This window comes from Dermacentor silvarum, chromosome 9 (genome assembly GCF_013339745.2).
Source record: "Dermacentor silvarum isolate Dsil-2018 chromosome 9, BIME_Dsil_1.4, whole genome shotgun sequence".
In the NCBI taxonomy this organism is placed as follows: Eukaryota; Metazoa; Arthropoda; class Arachnida; order Ixodida; family Ixodidae; genus Dermacentor; species Dermacentor silvarum.
Window position 1 is genome coordinate 132,887,724 of NC_051162.1, and position 17,512 is coordinate 132,905,235.

A 17,512-nucleotide genomic window follows, 5' to 3' on the forward strand; every position below is an offset into this window, starting at 1 on the left:
GCACATTGATATATAATGTCTATTGGTGTTTTGTGGCTAAAGCGCCCTTAGGCGTTGATGCACCCACGCTGACGCCTGGTGGCACGTCTCCTCCATCACGACTACCAACGTCGATGACCATGAGCAACCGTCGTGCATATGGAAGCTGCACTACGCTGCACACGCTAGCACAACGCGAAAGACGAAGCACGTAACTGACACACTAATACAACGCGCAAGACAAAGCACGTAACTGAATCGTCACCGAGTCAAATCAGCGCGTACAGCGCGTCGTAATTGCAGCCTCCGCGATCAACTTCAGAAACATTTTCAGAGCTAATTGCGGAGGCCACGCTCCGCTGTGCTGAGTACGGTGAACGCCACCTAGGTGGCGTTGGTAGTGCTTCTTGATGCCAGCGTCCCTTCGAATGCTGGCATCGAGGCGTCGTAGTGCTGAGACCACCGAAGCGGTCACTGTCGGTGCGCGTTAGTGTCATAATGCAGTACTTCTCTTTTTTGCTCGTAGGCGGCGGCACCGCCCCGAGCAAGAGCGCGGGTACACGGAGGAGTGTTAGATATATAAGGCGCGTCTGTGTAGCTCTCTGCAAATGCGTTTGTGGCGCAATGGGTTAAACGCTCGGCGATCTATCGTCGCGGACCGAGAGGTCGTGGGTTCGATTTCCAAATTTTGCATGTTTGTGGAACTTTTTCTTCTGGTTTCTTTCTTTGTATTATGTTCTATGACGTATTTCCGTGACGGAAATACGTCAGTGAAGTCTTGGTGGACCCCGGCATAAAACACTTTCGTGTTAAAATAAGATTTTGAGACGATACTTTCAGGACCAGCAGTTGTTGTTCACGTGTCTGTGCCACATAATCAGATTGGGATTTCGGCACGCAATAACCCAGAATTCATCCCCCCCCCCTCGTGTCTGGCGCAGATGCCGCTTTGGTGTTTCGGCGCCGGTCTGTGATGCTGATCGTGGCCGCCTTATCTGTAGGCTGCATCATCCTGACGCTCGTGGTGTACAAGCTTCTGCACAGCGCGCAGGAGATAGACCTCGCCTGCTTCAGCAACGAGTGCCGAAAGGTGATGCCTCCTGGACAACCTGAAGTTTATCGAAACGGATCACTTCGATCCTATATAGCCTATAAGTGCATTCAGCTGCACGAACGCAGCTGAAGCCCCGCACAACAAAACCAGTGCTGCGAGACTGCGTTGAATCTCGAGAGTTCGAGCGTCTGAGTGAATACTTATAGCACGATCTTAAGACAGGATACAGGGTGCCCCAACTATCATGCAGTAAGGTTTAAAAATATGCAAATGCCACGTAGTAGAACAGAACCAAAGTAATGGTGCGTGTCGTCGCTTGGAGATACTCAGATTATTTTTTGCAATCCGCCTAACTTCATAAATATTCTTAATTAATTAAACAACTTCTCAAACATTATATTGAATGAAAATTGTAGAGCAACATGCAAAACTCCCGATACAGTTTTTTCATGTTGCTCTACAATTTTCTCAGTGACGATTTTTCTGTTTTTCACTGGCCATATAGGGAGCGCTTTCCCCTAGCTCCAGCAACAATGAAGGGCTGTGTTTAACAGCGAACCCGGACCCAAGAATCGGAGCATTGAGTAACTAGTCTTGCGAGCTGGGCGTTCGTAAGTTACTACACAGTCTTTCTCTACAGAGCGCACATCGAGCGACCTTTCAGTGTCGCTGCTAGGTGTCTCGCAAGAAAACAAGAGAAGATTACCGAATAAAATTTTGAAAAGCGATTCTTTGTGAATATAAACAGCGGATGATTTGGCTGCCGACGATGCATCAAAAGAGCCCACTCCTTTCTGGGGTTTTACGTGCCAAAACCAGTTCTGATTATGAGGCACGCCGCAAAAGAGCCCAGCCAGCTCATTCTATTTACTCTACTTGTGCGATGTTAAGAAAAGTAGGGAGGTAAGCCACGTTTAAGTAATCGATTAGTAATTGCATTCGTGGGGCAGTAATTGGTAACTGTAATCAATTACATGTTTGAAATAAGTAAATGTAATTATAATCGGTGACGTGTTTTTTTTTTCTGTGACGTACGTGTACAAGTGTGGACGTAAGCACAAGAGAGAAGCGCCCCTTTTCATAGTTGTGAGCAAAATGAATCTTGGCCAACTCGCCTTTTGTCTCCCTCCCATAGGTCGTAGCCAGGCGCGTAGCCAGGGGGGGGGGGGGGGGGGGGGGGGGGGGGCTGATGGGGCTTCAGCCCCCCCGAAATTTTTTCGTGCTCGCCTGCACCGCCGACCAAAACTACCACCGACGCCGGCAATCATTCTGGATTTTGTCTACAATGTCCTTTTCACGCTCGAAAAGACATTTCGGCACGAACATTGCGCACACGGGCTGGATTTCGTGACAACGCCCTTGCACCTGGAGTCACGTAACGCAAGGAGCCCTATCCGAGCACAAACTTTCAACGGCTTTTCGATAGCAAGCGGGCGCGTTGCGGCATCTCGCAGCGGCCGCGGAATATACAGAGAGCATGGATTTAAGTTACGAAACTTTATGGGTATAAAGTTCTCATAAACTTTTGACGCGAAAGGTGCGCTGACATTTCCAAAGGCATGTTTTAAAAGATTTTCAATTCTAGAACTTTATGGGGTTAATGTTCTTATAAACTTGGGCCAACATGCGCGCACTGGAACGCTCGTGTCCAAGCCGTTCCATAAATGGAAGCGCGCGCTCGCAATCTCCCACACACACGAAAATACTAAATATCACCGTGACTGTCAGCTAGCAGCTGATAATTTTCTCCAAACATTTTCAGGAAGCGTGCCCAATGTGATTGATCAGCTGGACCAGGGCAGGCAAAGTAAAATATGAGAAAACAGAAGAAAGTGAACGGCCTATTATTAAGTTTTTTTTTTTTTTTTTTTTTTTTTTTTTTTTGCGGGCGACAAGGTCTGGCTCTCCGGGGCCACAGGGACAGGGGCCCTATGGATTTAAGCAATGCCCCTGCTGAAAACACAGGCATTTTCAGAGTGCTTCTTCGCATGCGAGCTGATTGTGGAGATACATATCTGAAGAACCATTTGGAAAGTTGCCCCAGTATTGCCTCGTATTTAAGCGCAGTCGCACAAAACCAAATTATAGAAATTTGTGGTGACATTATCAAAGAAAGCTTAGATTCAAAAGCAGGCTGCTTCTCCATACTTCCTGACGAAACGACGGACATCGCTGGAATCGAACAGCCTACTGTTCCTGCAAGATACCTAAACAAGTATGCCAACGACATCAAGGGAGTGTTTTAGGTTTTAGCACCGGAATAGATGCTCATCTCTCACTGCGACAGCAGGTTCTATGTAAATGTGTAAATACTGCTGCAGCTTCTAGTCACCCTTCCAGTGACCACTGCCAGCGCAGAGAGAATATTTTTTTTTAACAAGAGTTTACTAAAAAACTACTTGCGCTCTACAATGTCTGTGGAACGCATGGTTAGGCTGGCACTTCTATACACCCACAGAGACGTCGGCATCAGCGTGACCGTTTTGCACAACTTTCCCGCCGAGAGAAGTTTGTCCTTTAGATAGCGAAGCAGCAACAATCAATGCAAGTAAAAAGCACTGTTCCTTCAGGTCCATAAGTTCTTAATTAACTTTTAAAACCGCAGAAATTTTCGCCGTTTATTCTAGCAGTTAGCATCATGATCACAATTATCACGCGAATACAAAAGTTACGAGGATACCAATAACCAATTTTGACCGACCTTGCTCACTGAAAGCCCGGCCCAGGCGGCGTTCGCCAAAAACACTCGGATATTGGGTAGTGCAACTTACCGCATCATCTGTGGCCTTCGTTTGTCCTTTTCTTTCCTTTTCAGCTACCTGCTTTTATTTCTTTTTTGAAACGAAGGAATGCTCTCCTTTAATTTCGGGTGCAGAATAATTGTTGGCGTTGTGCACGCAGTTAAATTACACATTTTCGTACTGATTTATGCATTATTCCTCTATTATTCTACCCACATGGCACTGTCGCGACCGCTGCATGGCCCAAGTACATATCACGATTTCTGCGATCATAGTTATGTTTTTGCCAGGATCATCTGTCTTTTTGTGCTCAAAGTTTACTATCTGTGACTGAGCAACATGTTTATTTGTCGTATTTGACGCATTATATACACTGACGTTTGCTTAAATACGTAGATTTATTGGAGACTCATACGTATTTTTAAATATCTTTCTGCGAGGTTTTGTGTATACAAGCAGTGAACATTGTTTCCAGCGACTCTTTTTTTTTTGCCCTTTAGCGAGTTCTATCTTCGCATTTGTATATTCCATTCTATCTTCGCATTTCTAATATATACTTTGCAGAACTCCCACTTTTTATTTGTACTCACTGCTGCGAGTATTATCTCGGTGTAATTACAATACACGACGAATTACAGCTGCTCCTGCGCAATCGATTGCAACGAGGGATAGCGTCATTGAGGTTTCTTCCTGGCCGTTGCAGATGTAGAAAAATGTAAACAAGGTTCTTGAATGACAAAGATTCATCAAAATATTTGTGCTCAACTTATTCATTTCATGGCCTTTACGTTTTTCATATAAGCTGTATGCACTGCTTGGCTGGTTTCGAACTGATATTGACCCTTTTCGAGGCGATCCCGTGGGCGCTGCCATATTTGATCACGTGGTGACGCGTCCATTGCTTGCCTCAACTGCCTCCGTTGCCTCCTTGTTTACAATGGAAGTGTATGACGCCGGCGCGGCTTAGAAAACCTCTGTTTTCGGAGATATCGTAGACGGTGACTAGGTGGACGACACAAAGCTTTGATCACAGCTTGAGAGAACATGCAAAAGCTCTTTCGGAGCTGATTGAGCTATGTCCAAACGGCGCAGGCAGTTTATATTGTGCTTCTTCTAAAAGCGGGGCTAAATATGCATTCCAAGCTTTGCGATTATGAATTCAGTCAGGATTAGTGTGTTTTGCTCTTTGTTCTTTATTCGGCAAATATTTTGAAGCAGTGGCTTGTCAGTTTCTGACTCAGTGAAGTTCCTCGGTGCGGCCACTATCTGATTATTTTCTGCCTAATCGCTCGCGGGTGTGCTCAGTTCCGAATCCGATAGATTTGTTCTTGCTGCGCACAAGGCTTGAAACGTAGCTATTTTGTGCATTGTAATACCTTGTAGAAAATATATATTACAGCTAGTAACTTGCTTACTCTTGTGGACCGTCACGAAACATTCAGCTTCGACCATTGGTGCGCCATAGGTGTAGTCCGTCATTTATTGTGTGTATACAGTGCGCATATATTCAAGTGTGCGTCCATTCACTTATTCTTGATACGTCGGCGATAGAGTGGGCGTAAGTTTTCCTGCCATTTGGACAGATGTGTATAGATAACGTGCGCGAAACTTACTATGACAGGAAGCGGCGCTACTCCCTTTGTCATTGTTTAACGAGTGGTACTCACTGTTAGAGCACTGCACGGGCCGATTTTGGCGGCCCGGGCCCGGCCCGGGCCCGATTTTACATTGGGCGGCCTGCCCGAGCCCGATCAAAACTTTTATGGCGAGACCCGGGCCCGGCCCGGGCCCGGAAATTATCTACTTTACCCGCCCGGCCCGGCCCGCCACACCTTTACCTTAAGCCCGAGCCCGGCCCGAGCCCGGCTCGAAACCGGCCCGAACCCGGCCCGAGACCGAAAAATACATGTTTTTCAGAGTTGAGAAGCCCGAGAATAACCCTCAGAAAGCCCGAGCCCGGCCCGGGCCCGCGTCAAAAAACCCGAGCCCGGCACGGGCCCGGGTCAAAAAGCGCACGCCGTGCCCGAGCCCGTGAAAAAACTCCTCTACCCGGCCCGGCCCGGCCCGCGGGCCGGGCCGGGCTCGGGCTTTCGGGTAAGCCCGAGCCCGTGCAGTGCTCTACTCACTGTTGCCGACGTTCTAGGGATGAAGCCCTTTCTTTAAAGGTTAGCGATACAAGGCTGGTGGATGAGCAAATTTCTGTATCCTCGAGGAAAGCCGTACATCACGAAGTGCCGGTAACACGTTCGGACAGTTGCAGCAGCGGTCCGCGAGCTTCGCCAGACAGATTCATTCTATTCCTTAACATAACAGTCACTATTTTTGCAGCCAACTACTGCACGCGTCTTCAATCCACATTATTCAATCTAGCATAATTGGAGCACAGTGTGTTAGCGAAAACTCAGTTGCATTTCCTACAGCTGATCGCACAGAAGCAAGGTAGAATCGGTAATGGTTTCGTATTCGTGCGCGGTCGCTGAGGAGAGGTATGGCGCGCCGCCGTGAGCGCCATCTCGTTTCTCTAAAACAAACTGCTCCGCGAAAAGGGTCAATAGTTCGAAAGTTCATGAGATGTTTTCTTTACTTATTAATTAGACAAAAGAAACAACAACGAAGCATTGATATCAGTTATTTCTGTCCCAATTTTTGGGGCATATGAATATATTCTGTTATGAAAACATACATATTTTAATGGACAGTGCATAGCGTTCAATAATTCGTTTGCAGCATCTAATATACAATGAAATTGTCAATGCAGTTATTATTCATGCATTTGATCCCTCGACAAATTCTATAAGGAGGAGGCCGCGCTGCAACCTCAGCCCCCCCCCCCCCCCCCCCCCCGAACAAAATTTCTGGCTACGCCACTGGTCGTAGCAATCCTTCAAAGAGCGCGCCAAGAAGTCTTACAAAACTGAACCAGGCGGCATTCTAGCAAACCCAATGCTTTCAACCCGCCCTTTTCGAATAGCCCTTCCGTCTTGTTCCCCAAGTGGTAACCAGCAATAGGGGATGACGTATCCATTGGTGATCTAAAAGTTGGCAGTCACTTTCGCCTGCGCTAAAGAGGATGAAGGCGAAAGCCTGCGAGCTCACGAGACATTCATTAGATGACTTGACATTCTCATTTGCATGCGTTCTTCCTATATCCTGTTTTCTCCCACCAAAGGTAGTGGGTTCGAGTGCCTTAATTAACTGTACCTTAATTAAGTGTTCCTTAATTAACCACGACCTAATTAACACTAAAATCGTGGGTTCGAGTGCCTTAATCAACTATGTCTTAATTGTGTCTTAATTAACTTCGCCTTAATTAACATAAGTATTCGTGGGTTCGAGTACCTTAATTAACTGTGTCTTAATTATCTTCGCCTCAGTTAACACCAATTGTCGTGGTTTCGAGTGCCTAAATTAACTCTATCTTAGCAGTGCCTTAATTAACCTCGCCTTAACTAACATCAAAGATCGTGGGTACGACTCCCACCAAAGGTCGTGGGTTCGAGAATAACTATATCTAATTAACTGTGCCTCAATTAACTGCGCCTTAAGTAACACCAAAGGCCGTGGGTTCGAGTGCCTTAATTAACTCAATCTTAATTAAGCTAGAGTCGATTAAGGCACTCGAACCCACGACCTTTGTTGGTGGCACCATGACTTTCGCTGCCATGACGCCGACATCGGATTTATCGTCCCATTAGCCATCTAACGCTTTCGCCCTAATCATACATCCATCCATTCAGATTGTGGAGTACATGAACAGCGTGGTGGACGCGAGTGTGAGACCGTGCGACGACTTCTACCGGCACGTGTGTGGACGCTGGCTGCGGGCCGATGTGGCGCCGTCCTCGTTCGCGGCGGACGCGGCGCGCAACTTCAGCGAGATTCGCCACATTCAGCTGTCGCGGGAACGCGACGACGGCGTAGCCGAGCGCAGCGCGTCGCTACTCTACCGCTCCTGCCTGTATTTCTACGGGCAGGCGCTCGACCTCGCAGGCGTCGCCGATTCGCTCTTCAAGGTGAGCGGTTTTACGTCTGTTCGTGTGTACCGTTCGCCGAAAGCCGTGTCATCGTAGCCGTGGACGGATATCTTGTGACGGTTTGTCCAACTACAACACGTTCGAGCCTTTCTTGCGTCACCTGTGTGTCCTCGTCGAACAAAATTTAAAGAAGGACTGAATGTTAACAAATATGGTGCTACCGACACTTTACAATAGCGATTAAGCCCCCTATGGGAAGTCATTTCAATACTAGCAGGTCTGTTCTGGTTAAAGTATGCTTCAGTGCGGTGGGCAAAGTATCATAATATTGTGCATCCTAGACATGTTGACTGTAAAGCTAATTTTTGAAATGGGATAGACATCTTTTGGGATGTATGTATCTTAGTTTTGTTGTTCTCTAAGCGTAATTGATTTTTTAAAGGCTATATAATTATCTGAAAAGATGGATGTTTCTTCACATGTTGCACTTTTGTTCTGCTACATTGTAATTGTACATCCTAACAGATGAGTGTTTTCATATGTTGTACGTATGCCGATAGGAGACTGTATGTCGCAGCTTTTTGCCTGGAAGACCCACAACAAAGTTTCTCGGATGAAAACATTTCTAATTCTTTCTGAAAGCTTGGTATGTACCACGCTTTCGAGCAATGAAGCAGCGGTTGTTCTATTAGCAGGACATAGTTGGTATTTACTGAACGTGATGCACTTACATGATGTGGCACTTTGTCAGCGCGGTATGTTTGTCTTGTGCGAGGTCTATCGCGCTAGTGCATTAAGTACATCATGTTGGGTCCATGTCGTTTGAAATAGCGTTTCATTTTGCTCACCTCCCTAGCGGCTAGTGTCGGTGATGCTGGGGTGATAAATGAACGTGGCATAGTGCATTCTGGCCGATGCCAGGGAGCCAATAGCTGCCCATAACACTTTACAACAGCAATCCTTTATAACTTCACCGGTGTTGGGCGGAATTGAACCCGCGTTACACGAATTCCTCTAGCAAATAGCCTGGCGCTTTAGCGTTGCGCCGCGAATCCCCCGGGCAGCGAGGGCTTGATTCTAAGCGTTAGAATGGCACAGCTGCGCCACGCACCTCGGGGGCCACGCACGGACTTCGCGGACGCGCCGATAGATGGCGCTGCGTGTCCAGAGAGAATAATGAGAGGTTTAGAAAAATGCTAGATAAAGAACATGTACAGTATACCCGATTAAATCAAGCCCGTTTGAAATGGGATACCATTGAATATTCATCATCATCATCATCGGCGTCCGACTGCAGTAAGGTACGTCCACACTAGCGACAAAAACGCGCTAGACACGCCGCACGCGGCAAGCGCCCACGCGGCAGACTCGCGCGGGCAAGTCCACACTCGCGTTTTGCGGCACGCGGCAACGGCGCGTGGAGTGCCGCGTTGTCTCGTTACATTCGATACTTCTCGTGACAACGCGCTCTCCGTTCTGCCGATTTCGTGTTCCATTGGAAGTGTCTGTGTTTCGTTGCGCCACTGCCGGCCACGCTCAGCCATGTCGGATACGGACGCGGAGCTACTGGTGACTGTGAACACTATAATACTTATTTGTTCTTTACTTGTGCAACGTCGACGTGCCAGAAAGCGGACGAGAAAGTTTTGGGTGCGCCCGGTACCAGTGCCTCAAAAGTCCCTAAGCGATTACGTCCCTAGGCACCTAGGAGCTTCACGATTGCCATGACAACCCGTGTTAAGCGGAAGTCACATGACCCGCAGTGCCACGCCCCCGCTGTGCCTACTAGCATTTGTAAATACGCGCCCGGTACAGGGACACTGAGAGCCAGGCGCACTCTCTGCTTTCCCGCATGTGCCAGCAGTTGGCACGCAGCTCCTTGTCCTTAAAATCGACGTTCGATTTGTCATAGAGGCACGCATAACCGCGAACGGTTTCCAAAAACGCCTCCATTGCGAGGCGAATTCTTCGTCGACGTCTCGGTGGCGGTGTGGGAAGGTTTAACAAAAACAGCCCCCTTGACTGGACATGGCCTCTGAGATTTTACGGCGTGCGCGTCACTGTTCGATCTCAGAGCCCATGCATTATTGTTCTTTGCTTGTGCGACAGGTGGCGCCACAACTGCGCAGCTCGCTTCTGATTGGTGCTCGTTTCGCGGCTGCCGCAAAAAATGGGTCTCGCACCCATTCGAGCGTTTGCCGCGCGTTGCTGCCGCTTTTCGTGAATCTTGCCGCGCGCGACAGCATCGCTCGCCGCGCGCGTTTTTGTTGCTAGTGTGGACGTACCTGTATGCGGCTCCTACGTGACGCGCTTCGCCTATGGCACTGCGGTGTGTCGTTATGCATTGCTTTAATGCTAATGGCATTGACGTCGTCATGAGATGGATTCTGCTGAAAGTTTTCTAGATCTACTTATATCTAAGAAGGCTTGAGATGTGTTATTTTTTATGTAGGGTCGTTATTTTAATTTGGGCGAGTAGGCGGCGCAGCAGTGTCATTGGTGTTGTTAAATGTGCCAGTTTATATGTCAGTGCTTCACGAAAATAAGTTTTAGTTTGAATTCACGGTTCGTCTCCGTCTTGACTGTCCGTATTTCGTTCGTTGTTGCTCTGTACATACTGAACAGACTAGGGTACTATCACGATAGGAATGTCATATTGTCTGTTGACGTTGCTGCGCACCAGCCAAGCCAGCTGTCCGCGCGCACGCTTTTTGCACCCTCTCGTTCGTATACCCCTTTCCACCCTCCGGCTCCTGCGCCGAGTTATCGGCGGCGTTCCCTTTCCTAAACCCTTTCACCGCTGCAATATATATATATATTGCAGCGGTGCCTTCAATAAATGTTGTTCCACCACCAGCTAGCGTCTCGTTGTGCTGCTGCCTAAGTTGCAGTTGTCCTCTATGCGCCGTATGTCGACGAGAAACGCTTGCATCGACTCCCCTTCCAGTTGGCAACGGGTAAAAAACTTGTAGATCTTCGCGGTCTCGTGACGCTTGGGGTCGTAGTAGCTATTTAGCGCTGCAACTGCCTCGGCATACGTAAGCGAATTCGGAGTCTTGGGCGCGATTCGACCAGCTAGCACTTGAACTGTCTGCGTGCTGAGGGCAGCCACCAGCAGCGCCCGTTGCTTATTTGAGTCGGTAATGACATTTGCTTCAAAATATGCTTCTGCCCTTAGAAGATATGGTTTCCACTTATCTCTGGTATCGTCGAACAGCGGTAGCTGAAGACTGGCCATGGTTCTCTTTGGTGTTTCACGTCGCGGTAGTCCGGTTTCACCGCCGTGTTGGGCCGCTTTCACCGCATGGTCGGTATCCGTGATCCTCGTCGCCACTGTAGTAACCGGCTGCGACAGGCAGCAGCACAACGAGACGCTAGCTGGTGGTGGAACAACATTTATTGAAGGCACCGCTGCAATATATATAGTGCAGCGGTGAAAGGGTTTAGGAAAGGGAACGCCGCCGATAACTGGGCGCAGGAGCCGGAGGGTGGAAAGGGGTACACGAACGAGAGGGTGCAAAAAGCGTGCGCGCGCACAGCTGGCTTGGCTGGTGCGCAGCAACGTCAACAGACAATATGACATATTAAGGCACCGAATATTCACAGCAGGACCTCATACATAAATTTCCGGTATTTGTCCATTGGACACCATATTATTATGAGCTCTCTCCAGCTTCATCGAGGCACTAGCCTAACTCTCCATGCGCTTTGTGCGCAACGAAAGCGCTTGTCGTCTGCCTTTGGGACCTGACACTTTAGGCACCTGTTACCGAGTGTGTTCAGTAAAAGGAAAAATTAATCTTACATTCTTACAAATAGAAATGAGTAGGTCTTACATTATTGTTCTATTTTCCACACTGTCTAGTGTGTGTTCTATGCATTAGCAATTCGTATAATTTTTGGTGTCGTGGAACATTGTAGTGCGGAATATTTGCAGCTTATGCATGTAGATGACATGGTCTATTATACAGCGCAGCTGTTAGCCTCTAGCTGGTCGGAAGGTTTCGGTATGTGCTCACCGAAAAAGAAACGGCAACTGGAAAATGGGTATTATGAGTTTCTGCGCAAGCGAATTGCGTTTTCTCGTATATTCAAATTACAATCCCATGCTATTGTTACAGTGCGTCTGCAGGTTGTAAGTCGTACATTACAAACTTTTTGACGCATTTGAGTTAGTTTAAGAAATTGAATTATTTCAATCACGCACTTGCGCCAGGCGGAGGGCCTACTAGAATGAGGATGTATGCGGCACTCCCGCACACGAACGTGTGAACACGATGTACGTATCTGTCCTTGATGCGTGGGCCCTCTGCCCGCTGGATATGTCGCACAGCGGGTGCTGTGACTGTTTTCGACATTAGCGCGAACACTGTTCAAAACATAAGTGAGGTTTCCCATCGTGAACGCGCCTTACGCGCAAGCGCGCATGGACGCCGCGAACCTGCACCGTGGCGTCGAAGCCCAAACGGAAAGGGCGCGAACGAGATCGTGGACTCTAGATTGATCTAGAAGGTGCGATGCCTTGTGGTGGTGGTGCTTGTGTAACGTCGGCAACAGCTTCCTTGTACATCCACTTTCACAGGGTGGGATGGAGGCGTACTTTGTTTCTCTTATAATTACGCTGTATAGTTGGATGTGTCATAAAATATGTGTATTTAGCTGTATGCCTATTGTAGGTTCCATTGTGGATGCCATGGTAGATGCCACTGCTGTCGTATGGGGGCCTCCAGGCACATTCAAACCCTCAATAAACTTGTTAGAAAATAAAGTACTCTCAGTTCGGTATCCTGTGCTTGTTACTCGCATATGCTGCGTGTGCGTGTGTGCTATGCAGGAGCGTGTCATTTCACGCAGACCCTATGCCATGCCGAGTAGAACGCTAGGCCCGGCAAATGTGTCTATCCAACTCCGAACACGTTTACCAGCTTGTTCAAAGAGCACACAACGTTTCCAGGAGCTGAACGTGTCCGCGGCAGCCTGGCTGGAAGAGTCCGCCCCCGAGAGGTTATTCGCAGACGTGGTTCGCGTCTCCTTCGTGCATGGCTTCCACTCCCTCTTCGAGATCACCTCCTGGAAGGAAGGAAACGAAAGAGGATACGCCGTCGACGTGCAGCCCTCGTTCAATCAGCGGGTAGGCGGGCGCCGAGTGAGAACCGTAGGACTTAGGCGTTACCTCAGCAGCGTGTTGGAGGCCATAGTCACGGAGGGCAACGTGTCCGGCGACATCTTGGACGAAATCGTTCAGCTGGATATCGGCAGATTGCGGAACCAGTACAACGAAGCGCCTAACCCAGCGAAGATAAACGAACTGGTTTGCGGACGCTTCTCCGGGCCGACTTGGGTCGAAGCGCTGAATCAACTCGTAGCAGCGAAAGTGAACGGCGCCTCCGTGGAAACGCGTCGGTTTGACGCCGTCTGCGACGATCTCAACGCCGTCCTCGTCCATACTACTTCGGCAGCGAGGCCACTGTACCTGATGGCTCTTATGATGGCTCACGTGGTTCAATACGACTACAGGCTTTACGGGCTGAAGCGTACGGTCGACTCGCTGCGGGAGTCGTGCTACGAGGAAACGTCGGGAGTCTTCGGCAGCGCCTGGCCCTCTCTCTTAACTCGGTTGCTGTCGGTGACTCAGGCTTCGCAGAAGGCGATAGATGGCTACTTCGGGTCCATACTCAATGGTTCCGTAAAACAGGTCCTCTCTCGGGAGTGGATGACGCGCGCTGATGCACTGGCCACGATCACGATGCTAGAGAATGTCAGCTTGTTAAGTTTCTCCGCTGGAATGCCTTCGGAGCTTTGCGGTTGGAACAGCGAAGACAACACCAGCTTGATTCTCACGCCGACTGACTTCATCAGGAACAAAGTCGCGCTCCAAAACAGAAAGAGCGGCGCCCGCGACAACTGCGACCACGCCCCCGGTTTCGATAGTCGCCTGCTCCACTTGCTCAAAGGCACGGCGATGGTCTTCGACAGCGCCACGAAGACGCTGGTTGTTCCGCACGCATTCGGCCTGCCTCCTCTGTACTACCCGCAGCTGCAGGAAGAGTACGCCAACCTGGCCGTCCTGGGGGTCCAGATGACGCTACGAATTCTCGGCTTTACGATTACGAGCCACACCAATGACAGCGGCGAAGATGACCGCCACCCATGGAGCCAGGAGACACTGGCCAGGTATGCAAATACGCTTTGTGTTCCAAACTATCACGCAATTTTGTAAGCTGATGGAAGCCCGTGCTTTCCGATCTGTATATTCATCTCGATTGCAGTTATTTTAGTTTCATCCTTTTCTTGTGTTCAATTCAATTCTATGGATAAGTAAATTATTACAGAAACACTTTTATACAGCAGGAGTTCCAAAAGTAATAACTGCAGGCGGGACTCCCTCCTTATGACAAAAGAAAAAACGCACACACAGAATAAAGTGAAGCGAACGTGGAAATATATGTATACAATACAGAACAGAAGTTCGAAAATGATTGAGCAGATAAAAGACGAAATGAGTGCACTGGTGAGATACAAGACCATAAAAAATGAATGAGAGCAAGATACAAAAAAGCACAGAAGTGTTACGTATATTGTTTGACTTAGCACTGATCAAATGATTGTTCTTTGGTCTCCGGCCAGCCACGGTGCGATAACGATGTACTGATAAACATATCAACGAGGATAAAATGAAGATTATGACCAATGTAGAAAGAAATAAGCACGGTGAACTCTCGTCAATGTTTGTCCTGTTTACCGAAGAGTAATGACACAAAAATGACACGGACAAAGGAGGCGAGACACACAAGCGTTAACCTTTAACAAAGGTTTAAACAAGCCAAGGAAATATATATGCATAATTTCACAGGAAGTGCGCATTTTCACACAGCCATGGCTCTGAAAACTAAAATCGGTCCGAACGAACGCAAATTCTATTATTGGGATAGCAATTATATGGGCAATCCAGGCAAACTTGCGCCGTCGCCGTCGTCATGATGTCCCGTGTGAAATCTACGTGCGATAACATCCTACTGCGCCGCGCGCGCCGTGTACTGTGGGTGCGAGGGAAAGTGCGCGAAAGTGAGCCAGAAGTATGGTGGTTCGATGCGCGCCCCCTTTCTGCGCACCCCGCGCGCCCTATGATGGAAGTCACGTGATCAAGCGCGCGCAGAGGGAGGGAGGTGGGCAGGTGACGCGCGCCTCTTAGCCGGTCGTGGCTGCACATGGCTGTCCGCGCGGTGAGCGCATGCACGGCCCGCGCTCCCTATCTAATCTGCAGCGGGTACACAGATTGGGGGAGCCGAGATGGCTGATGGCTTAATATGCCCGTCTTCCTGCGCGCCTCGTAGGTCACGTGATCTCACGTTTCGGGGAGGCGTTCGGAGCACGAAGCTCCTCTCTGTCTGCACTCTTCAGGATGCCAGCGTTGTAAGCGAGTGCTCGCACTATCATCGAGTGAAATCTGCTCATGTTTTCATGCGCGCGCGTGACACCATACTTGTTATTTAATTAGTAAGCGAATATTTACTGCAGTTAAATGACCGATAAAGCTACCAACCTTACTTCGCGTAGTTGTCTAATACTTTGCTATCGCTATATATGTTTCACTTTTGGAGCAAAACTTCGATTTTTTTCCAATAAACCGACATATGGTGAGATGACGCATATGCTGTTTGCTTCTTCATCATTATCATCATTTATTTATTTATCCCCACAAGAACCCTGTTAAAGGCCTCTTGGTGAGTATTAGATAAGGGAGGAGCATGCTTGAACAAGAATAACTACATGTAATGAAAAAAAAGCAAAAATAATAAACATGTCACTGGCGCAAATGGCAGAGGTTATGGGCGTTGAAGGCATTGCGAACTCGTTGTTCCGCTGTCTACTTTGAATTGAATTGAACTTTTATTAGACACTGTGGTCCCATAGAAAATTATGTTTATATAAACATCTAAATCCGTAGCATCATGCTAGTATGGATCCCTGTAACAATAACATGCATAAACTCGCAGGCAGGAAACGCATATATGTATATATATATATATATATATATATATATATATACAACCGCATATCAGGTTAGCATATAAAACAAGAAATAAAATATTCTAATACGGTTCCTTGTAATAACGTTGACCCGCCACAAGAAAAGCTGTGTTGTTTTACATAAACTGAGAGATTGTTCCATAAAGACGTGCCAATACTAGAAAGCCGTCTTTTTCTGTACGCATTTTTTACCAGCGGTTTAAGGAAGTTACCTCATTAAGTATGTTTCTACCTCGGTCCTCGTCTTAATTTCGCACTCATCAATACTTGTAAGTACAATTTGAACTGACTATATATCAAATTGTACTTATAAATACGTATAAAATTGGGGTATTACGTATAAATTGGGGTAAAATTGGGGTATAAAATGGGGTATTACGTATAAGAATACGTAAAACCCCAGAATCAATCAATCAACTGACTATATATAGCACAGCAACGAGTCACATGTGACGACGTTTCCTGCACACCAGGTACAGGAGGATGCAGAACTGCTACGCCCTGCTGTCCCCCGCGTTCCACGACCTGCTGTCCGACGATCAGTTCGACCTGGCCTCCGTCGCCACGGACGCCATCGAGCTGGCCTACTCCGAGAAGGCCCGGCTCGAGCAGACTGCCAACTCGTGGCAGCGGGTGCGCGCAACCAGCGCCCTCTTTTTCAAGCGGGCGTGCCTGGCGCTCTGCCAGTCGGTCGAGGTCCCCGCCGACGACTACGAACCCGACGAGGCGACCCTGCACGCCGCCTGTCTGATGGGAGTCGCCAACGTGCCCCGCTTCTACGAAGTCTTCGCGTGCGCCAAGGGCGACCACATGATGCACATACGGAAATGTTTCGAAAATTGAGGAGGCGTTCATTTTCGTGCGGTCAAGTTGCGTTCCAATGCAGGTTGGCATTCGATATAACCTATATTTGCGGAGCCTTTAGAAGAAACGCCCAAGTTAGGCTTAACTTTTTTTCTTCCCCCGCTCTGTTGATGACAGAAACGCAAGCTTCGACAGTAAGATATTTTAATGAAAATGTTAATTTTATAATTGTTCATATTCGGGCTTGTGGGTTCAGCATATTTTTTCTGTTCATCTGTGTCTATCCGCGTTACAACTTGTTGTAATCTTTAATTATACACTATGTTCTTCCCACTATTTCGCTTTGAACTGGCACGCTTGCTTATGTTGTACGTTTATGACTGCAACTGTGATTTTGTCAGTGGACCTCATTTATCGTTCTGACAACACTCAAGAAGGAAGACTGAATCCTTCTGCATTCTGGTTATGGTGTTAGTCGACGTTGGCGCAAAGGTATTTTTTCGGTTGCGTTACAAATTGCGTAGCTACTTGAGGAAATGATATGGCTCGTACAGTTGAGCTGGCTTCCGGAGCAACGAATAAAGTAAATTTCTTTGTAGGGAGCAGCTCATAATCGGTAGTTTGAATAGCTGTCATAAAAAGCTGATATGAAATTTATCAACATAAGTAAATGTAGCAGTTCTGCCTCGCCTTCCGCCGAAAGACTACATTTACAATCAAGCCGATTTCTTAGCTAAAAATGAACGTGCATGGACGATATAGCTTGCCTCCGAGCGGTAAAGCAGATTCTATTTGCAGTAATGAAACATGTTATCATATCATAAGTACAGAAATGACAGAGTAGCATGTTTTGCGAGTTGGGAGCGTCGTGTTTATTGTTATTTTCGTAACATCTTTTTATTCTGTAGCGTACCGCAACAGCCAAGGCA

General features: G+C 47.9%; 1 protein-coding gene across 3 annotated transcripts in view; it reads left to right on the forward strand.

The window, feature by feature from the left end:
* The window catches only part of LOC119463913 (endothelin-converting enzyme 2-like), a 28,313-nt gene extending 11,647 nt beyond the window's left edge, over positions 1-16,666 (forward strand). For 2 of the 3 annotated variants that reach the window (XM_049656259.1, XM_037724735.2), the window contains 4 exons: positions 921-1,069; positions 7,512-7,787; positions 12,703-13,922; positions 16,253-16,666. In XM_049656259.1, the coding sequence (XP_049512216.1) occupies positions 953-1,069; positions 7,512-7,787; positions 12,703-13,922; positions 16,253-16,622 (1,983 nt within the window). In that variant the 5' untranslated portion in view covers positions 921-952 and the 3' untranslated portion in view covers positions 16,623-16,666. The remainder of the gene's footprint in view (positions 1-920; positions 1,070-7,511; positions 7,788-12,702; positions 13,923-16,252) is intronic. The other variant, XM_049656260.1, reaches the window with a different exon arrangement.
* Positions 16,667-17,512: the final 846 nt, after the last annotated feature.